The following is a 7892-nucleotide window of genomic DNA, read 5'->3' as shown; positions in this document are numbered from 1 at the left end:
CTCTGATGATCATAAATTACATGTAACAGCAAACGAGACCATCAGTGTAAAGAATGCTATTTTTTTTTATAGTTTTTCTTAATGCCCTTTGTCATGGGTACACGCTCACCCAGGAACAACAGCTGGCGTGGTAAAAACACTAACACTTTTGTCCAAAGGGGGGCGCTAGAATTAACACACTGAAAGTTCCTCGGAGCACCTTTTAATTAATAAATTAAAAAAAATCCCCTCACAATATGTGATATGTGATTTTTAACAGTTACATTTTATATCCAAAAATACTATCATTTCACCCTTTGAGTCCAAGTGTAAATTTTTATGCTAAATTTGACAAAAAATATCCCACAATGCATTAAGAAAATATTGTGCTCACGAGATTTGAAGTCACAGTAACCGTTGTCCCCTGAAATACAACCCGAAAACATAAATCAGGAAATCGTCATAAGACTGTAGGGTTAGCGAAATTCACCATTACACTTAGAATGAAAAGTCACCACCATCAACATATTGTGAGTGTTATAATATGTATTGCATTTTGTGATAAAAATCATATATTGGGTCGTCATTTTTAAATATTAAATACACAGACAGAGACACAGACAGACATGCAGATAGAGAGGCAGACAGGTAGAGAGATGGACAGACAGACAGACAGACAGGCAGGCAGGCAGAGACAGACAGACACACAGTAACACTCAAACACAGACAGACACAAACACACGGACAGTCAAATAGACAGACAGACAGACAGACAGACAGACACACACACACAACAACAAACTCAGACGGACACACACACACACACACACAACAACTAATACAGACACACACACAGACACACAGACAGAGACACAGGCAGACATGCAGATAGAGAGGCAGACAAACAGACAGGCACAGAGAGACAGACAGACAGACAGACAGACACCCACCCAAACAGAAACACACAGACAGACAGACAGACACACACAACAATAACCACAGACAGACACACACAAACAAAGACAGACACACTCACACACACACACAGACAGAGCCACACACAGACAGCCAGATAGAGACAGACAGACACCCACAGACAGACAGACAGACAGACTAAACGCTGGTGGTCCTCACCGTAAGGCGCCCTCCCGGCTAGCGGGTTGAGGAGCGGTGTGGGGTTGGAGCCGCCGTCTCTCCGACTCCGGTCAGCAAGCGCAGGGAAATCTGACAGATCCAAACCCGTCACATTCTCACTGCCGTCTGTATGAACACACACACACACACACACACACACACACACACACACACACACACACACACACACACACACACACACACACACACACACACACACACACACACACACACACACACACACACACACACACACACACACACACACACACACACACACTAGCCTTATTAAGAGCCAACAACACTGCAACTTTTCACTAGGAAACCAGCACCTTTAAAGACGACAATAAGACATTTATGAACATTGAGCAGATTTTTTTTTTCTTTTCTTTTCTCTCAAATTTACAAACTTTAAAAAGGATTTTCAGAAAGATTAAAAGTCAAATGAAAAAAAAAAATGCAATACTATAGGTTTTAAAACAGAAGCACAGAAGTTGAAGTATCTACAGTGAGGCAAAAGGGACATTTGGGTTGAAAAAAGAATTGTCATACATAATAATAATGCCTTTTATTTATTTTTAATTAGTTTTTTTTAGCTGTATGTATTAGCTTGTTTTTATATAGCCTGTTATGAAGTGTAATTTTAGCATTATAGTGTCAATTGTGGTGTACTTTGTTTGTGTGTGTGTGTGGCCTTGTGCAAATTCTGCAACTTCTTTTCTGCTGCCTGTCTTGGCCAGGACTCCCTGTGAGAAGAGTTACTGTAACTCAATGGGACCTTCCTGGTGAAATAAAGGTTAAATAAAAAAATAAATAAAAAAATAAAGCTTGTTTGCATTTTGTACCTGTGCCATTGAAGATGTTGTTGGATAGGGAGTTGTTCATGTTGAAGCCTGGATTCCTGTTCACCCCAAACCCTGACATACTGACACACAAACACAGACAGACAGAGATTAGTATATTTCTTCAAAGGCTTTCTTGTCGTTTGTATGACGCCATTAAATCAAATGTACTATTATTTATTTGTTATTATCTGTTGTATGTTGTTAAATGTTTGAGCATTTTTATGACTTTTCTTCACTTTTACAATATTGAGTTAAATGCCTGAAATTACAAAATAATCACCATATGAAATTGTAATGGGAATAACTGTTGTTTGCAGCCACCCTCATGAATATAAAGTCACAAACCAAAGTGAATGCTTTTCAAATGTTCACATTAGTACCCTTTTAGGATCTGCAGAAACGTGGGCTGGCGCTGCTGCTGTTGTTTGGGTGATGGGAGACGCTCGGTTGGGACTGCCCCTATTTTCAAAAGGCTTTCTTGTTGTTTGTATGTCACCATTAAATAAAATGTACTATTATTAATTTTTATCATCTGTTGTATGTTGTTAAAATCCTACTTGCCATGTCTGAGTATTGTTATACTTTGTAATGGGAATAAATGTTGTTTGCGGCAACTCTCGTACATATGAAGTCACAAACCAAAGTGGCTGCCTAACAAATTATAACGGCTTTTTTTTATTTATTTATTCAAATTTTTACATTAAAACCCTTTTAGGATCTGCAAAAAACGTAAAAACCAGTCAACTAAACTAAAGTCCTATTTATTATTTGATGAATAAATTTAAGGATCTGTAGAAAAATAATGACCATATGAATTGATAATGTGAACCATTGTTGTTTTGCAGCCCTACAGTACGTATGTTGATCCTCCCAAACTACATATGAAAACCAATCACAACTAATATAAAAAGTCTCCAGCCAAAATGAACCAGTGTCTAATAAAGGATTTACCTGTATAAATAAAGGTTAAAGGGGCACTGTGTAATATGACATCATCAAGAAAGTTCTAGAACGTTCTAGAATGCAACCCTAACCCCACCCCTTTTGAATAATAACAGAAGCTACAGTGGCCTTCAAGGACAAGAACAATTCTAAATTTTTAAACAATGCACCTGATGACGTTCCAAAAACATGGATTCCTCCATACGACTTGCCCGCTCAATGGACAAAATGTAACATTAATATTTGCAATTCTCCGCTCAGGAGGATAATTCAGATTATTGGCAGAGGTGATTTTACACCAATGAGGACATATTTACGAATGAGGATATTGATTTGAGCTAATGAATTACTTAAAATGTTACACAGTGTCCCTTTAAAATATAAGTAAAACATTTTTTTTTTACCTGTTGATAGTGAAAGGCTGGCGCTGCTGCTGTTGCTTGGGCATCCCTATGATGCTCGGAGAGGCTCGGTTGGGACTGCCCATGGAGGAGCTCCGCGCTGCCCCCCGCTCCACTCCCACTCCCCCCACCATGCTGCCGGACGTGGGCCCGCCAACCTGCTGACTGTGGTTCATCACACTGCGACTCGACATGGGCAGGATGCCCCTACACAGGACAGGAGGAGAGATAATGGTTATTTCTATAGTGAGTGAGTGAGTGAGTGAGTGAGTGAGTGAGTGAGTGAGTGAGTGAGTGAGTGAGTGAGTGAGTGAGTGAGTGTAAGAGTGTGTGTGTATGTGTGAGTGAGTGCAAGCGAGCGAGTGTGAGTGATGTGTGTGTGTGTGAGTGAGTGAGTCCAGAGGAGAAAATTCAAGTCAAGTTTATTTCTATTGCACATTTCACAGTGTGTGTGTGTGTTACCTGCTTGGCGAGGGGGGTGTGTGCATGGTGCCAGAGTTGGCGGTACTTGGGTGGCTGGGCAGCTGGTTTCCCGACTGGTTCAAACCACTTCGACTTAACTGAGGCGCCGCACTGCTGTTCATACCGCGCATAGGGAACCCCAATGTACCTACGGCAAGAGAGAGGGGGACAAATACAGGTTTTAAATACATCCCTTTTTTTTAAACTAATAATTACTAGTTTGTTCACCAACATAAACAACACACAGTCAGAAAAACAAAACAAGAAAAACAATCCTTTTAATAACATAACAATAATGATAAGACGAAAAAAATAAAATACATATTTAACCGTCTCAATTAACTCAAACTAGATAAGAATTGACCGCACTTTTTTGTTAAGCTTTATTCCTATAACTTGATGTGTGTGTGTGTGTGTGTGTGTGTGTGTGTGTGTGTGTGTGTGTGTGTGTGTGTGTGTGTGTCTTACTTTGTGGGCCATATAAACTGGCTCCGAGTTGTGACAGTTGACCCGTTGAGGAGGCAGAGGAAGACGCCAACATCTGAAACACAAACACAGATTTTAGGATCTTCAAACCAAATCATGTTTTTTACTATATTTAAATAAATAAGAACATATAAAGTTACAGATACAGTCCTAAAACAATCTATTATCGAGTCAGTGATTCTGGAGAACGCTTGTTGTCAAAATCAGTGAATATCTCCTTATGATCCGCTACCTGTGTGTGCGCGTGAAAAATTAAATCCATTGTGAATACATGGCCTAGTCTCTGTAAACTGGTACAAAAGGTATGTAAACAAAGGGGGGCCACTGTAGCTAGCAACATACCAGATTACAGAGCTTAGGCTGTGTATTAATAGCAGATTTTTTTTCCAGCTCACACACAGTACAGACAGGTAGCGGATCATGAGGAGATATTCACTGATTTTGAAAAAAAAAAGTGATTTTGACGAAAAGTGAATTTGACAACAAGCGTTCCCCAGAATCACTGACTCCATCTTTAATTAAAGGAATACTTCACCTATACGTAACCGGCGTTCTATTAGTAAAAAATCGCTATTATAATATAATTAATGAGGTTTGTCTTCCCTCAGTCTTCCCTTGGCCCAGCTGTCCTGTTAATCCTAACCCTACATGTTCCCATGTGTAATGTCACACATGATAAAATGTAGGGTTAGACAGTGAGACCATTAAACACTTTTTCTGCCTTTTCTCAGGCTAGGATGAACCGAATTCTATTTTTTTTTTTTCACATTTATACCACATAGGATCTCAGAGTTCAATACACCTTCATATTCCCACCGGTGAAGTAGGTCTTTAAGGAGAGCTTGGAACACAAACATTTCATTCTTTTAAGTGCTCACGTCTTTGTCTGGGCGGTGAGGAGGGAACATGGACTGTTGTGTGTAGTAGAGACTGGAGTCGTCCGCGTACTCGCTCTCTAGCCCGCCCTCCATAAACTTCTTCCGGTTAGCACCAAACATACCGCGTGTCACCTGAAGATAACACACACACACACACACACACACGCACACACACACACATACACACATACGCACACACACACACGCACACGCACAAACAGTCAGATTTACTAACATGACAACAATGGCAGTATTTTGACAAAAGGAAGTGATTCATTACACAACATTATTTGGAGATGCTGTGGATAAAACATATTTGTTTATTCTGCATCTTTGAGTACGCAAACACAAGCCGATACGAAGATTAGCAATATTACGCCTCTATTACTTAGGTTAATGCTATATAATTTGTAAGGTAAAGTTATTCATTATCACTTTGTAATAATTTATAATTAATAAATAATAATTTTTAGTACTTTCAACTTTAATATTGTGTTTAAATATTATTAAGAAGATATGGTAATTTTCATGGGCAATATAATAATCTTTATTAAGGACTCAGATGGTCCACTCACATCCAACATACACACACACATAGAACACATTAAAATACATTACGCAATAAAATCACTGTACTAAAATAGGTGCAAGCTATCATGCCAATGCTTTCGAAGCCTGGATGTGAACCTATAGCCCGTCATAGGGTTGGTTAAGGCTATAATGATGCTATTTTCGGATAAATCCAATCGACACATGAAATTGAACATGAACATTGAATATGGCTTGTCACCATCACTATCTATTCTTTCTATGAGGCAATGTTTGCTTGACTTTACAATTTGTATTTTCATAACTTATTTCTTATTATTTGTTTCAGTAATTTTTTTAGCAACATCATGGCAAAATAATTTCCTCCGTGAATTAAGACCTTATATTATCTTCTATACAATTCAATACAATTCAAGGACCTTTAGTTCAACTGGAGAAACAGGTGTTGCCCTCAAGACAGGCAATAGTAAAAACACAATGAACAAGGAATAACCTGGACATAATAAAACATAATAAAATAAATGGGATTCAATACTTAAACAGCAAGAAATTCCGCTAAAACAGTTACATTGAGATGTGAAAAATTCAGAAATCATAGTTTAAAATTTAACAAAAAGTAGAAAGAGTAAGAGTCCTTTTTATATCGCTTTGCAGGGCATTTATCATGAACTTGAAGCATTTGAAAAGGCCAGTCATTCACAGGTTGGAACAAGCATCGAAGCTAGTTTAACTATACCACCAAATGCAAAGCAAATAAATTCAACTAAATTATCCAGAAAAACAACAACAACATCGTAACATATACAATGATTCTAATTATGTTAATACATTTTTGTTCCTCAGTTTCATGTTGGATTTTTGATGCAGAAGCCACTTCATTTAATTGATGCAAAAAGACACTTTATTTGAACGGGTTTGAACTGTTTACACACACACACACACGTTCAAAAGCATAATATTAGCTGAATTTCAGAGGGTGAAATTGGAACTAGATACACTGACTCTTCCATACGGTTTTCCAAAGTGAATATTTGAAATATAAGGGCAATAATACGTGTTAACAAACAACGTAAGGATGCCACGGTGGCTACATAGTAAAGTAGTTTACATTTGAGTACAAAATGATACAATATAACACAGCATAGGAGGTTGAGAGTAGAGTAAAATAGATGAGAGTTCGTTTATAGTAGGTCGGATAACAAAAGAGTGTAGGCTAATAGAGCAGTGCAGTTCATAATTGAGTAGCTAGTATTTGCCATGTACGCTAATGTTAGCTTTGTTAATCTGCCTTGCCTTATGTTTAATATAAATACTAAACTTTTCCCGTTGGGTTTTCCACAAATGTTCCGTCGCGTGCAAATGTGTGTTGTTTCTGAGTCTAATTCAAACCGCAGCTTTTAGTAGGAATTAACTAATTCGTTTTTTTTTTTTTTTTTAAATGTGTCAGTAGCTGCTGGTAGCCGGCTAGCGAGTGTGAGCTAACAGCTAATTCTATAGAGATGAATAGGGATGCTAGCGCGACAGCTAACGGGAGCTAACGAACGGCTTAGAGCACCGTACGAAAACCAATGCAAATGTAGTTAAGAGCGGTTGTGAGGCAGTATGACATGCCGAATACGACGTGTGATATTCGGGTGTACGGACAGGGGACGTGGGTAAATAGGAACCGTGGGCTAAGTGTGTGTGTTTGTCAGGGTTTGGGCCCTGTTAGCTTCAAAACAACAACAACAAAAAGACCATACACCGCGCTGCCTAGGTTCAAACTGCTATTAACCGCTCCCGCTCGCGACCTAAACACACGGTAACTTCCACGCGAAGAGTGCGTTTATTCAAAGTTGGTTTCTGTGAGTTTTTGCTGAGAAAATAAATAAAATGAATTTAAAAAAGGAGCTTACCGCATCAATCTTTCTTCCCCGCTACAATCCAAGATGGCCGACATCACTTCGCCAATCAGCGAGGATGCTGGGAAGAGTTTCACCTCCGACCCCCGAGCCTCCATCACTCAAGGCCTAGGCTACCGTGTGTGTGTGTGTGTGTGTGTGTGTGTGTGTGTGTGCGTGCGTGCGTGTATAGCCTACTCTACTCTTAAGTTTCATGATGATATCTATAAGTTAAAAATTAAAAATCACTCAAGGCCTAGGCTACCCCACACACACACACACACACGCACGCACACACACACACACACACACACACACACACACACACACACACAC

The 7892-nt window shown here is 39.1% G+C and overlaps 1 protein-coding gene across 4 annotated transcripts in view; it reads right to left on the bottom strand.

The window, feature by feature from the left end:
• LOC307268637 (CCR4-NOT transcription complex subunit 2-like) overlaps positions 1–7611 on the bottom strand; it is an 18241-nt gene extending 10630 nt beyond the window's left edge. For 2 of the 4 annotated variants that reach the window (XM_080051349.1, XM_080051350.1), the window contains exons 1-8: positions 7572–7611; positions 5128–5259; positions 4232–4304; positions 3764–3911; positions 3305–3508; positions 1959–2038; positions 1114–1239; positions 374–403 (exon numbers count right to left, since the gene is read on the bottom strand). In XM_080051349.1, the coding sequence (XP_079907475.1) occupies positions 374–403; positions 1114–1239; positions 1959–2038; positions 3305–3508; positions 3764–3911; positions 4232–4304; positions 5128–5247 (781 nt within the window). In that variant the 5' untranslated portion in view covers positions 5248–5259; positions 7572–7611. The remainder of the gene's footprint in view (positions 1–373; positions 404–1113; positions 1240–1958; positions 2039–3304; positions 3509–3763; positions 3912–4231; positions 4305–5127; positions 5260–7571) is intronic. The other 2 variants (XM_080051351.1, XM_080051352.1) reach the window with 1 other exon arrangement.
• Between the last annotated feature and the right edge of the window lie 281 nt (positions 7612–7892).

Source organism: Ammodytes marinus (genome assembly GCF_949987685.1).
Source record: "Ammodytes marinus genome assembly, chromosome: 22".
NCBI lineage: Eukaryota > Metazoa > Chordata > Actinopteri > Uranoscopiformes > Ammodytidae > Ammodytes > Ammodytes marinus.
Note: the sequence above shows the minus strand (reverse complement) of the source record. Positions and strands in the feature narration are given on the sequence as shown.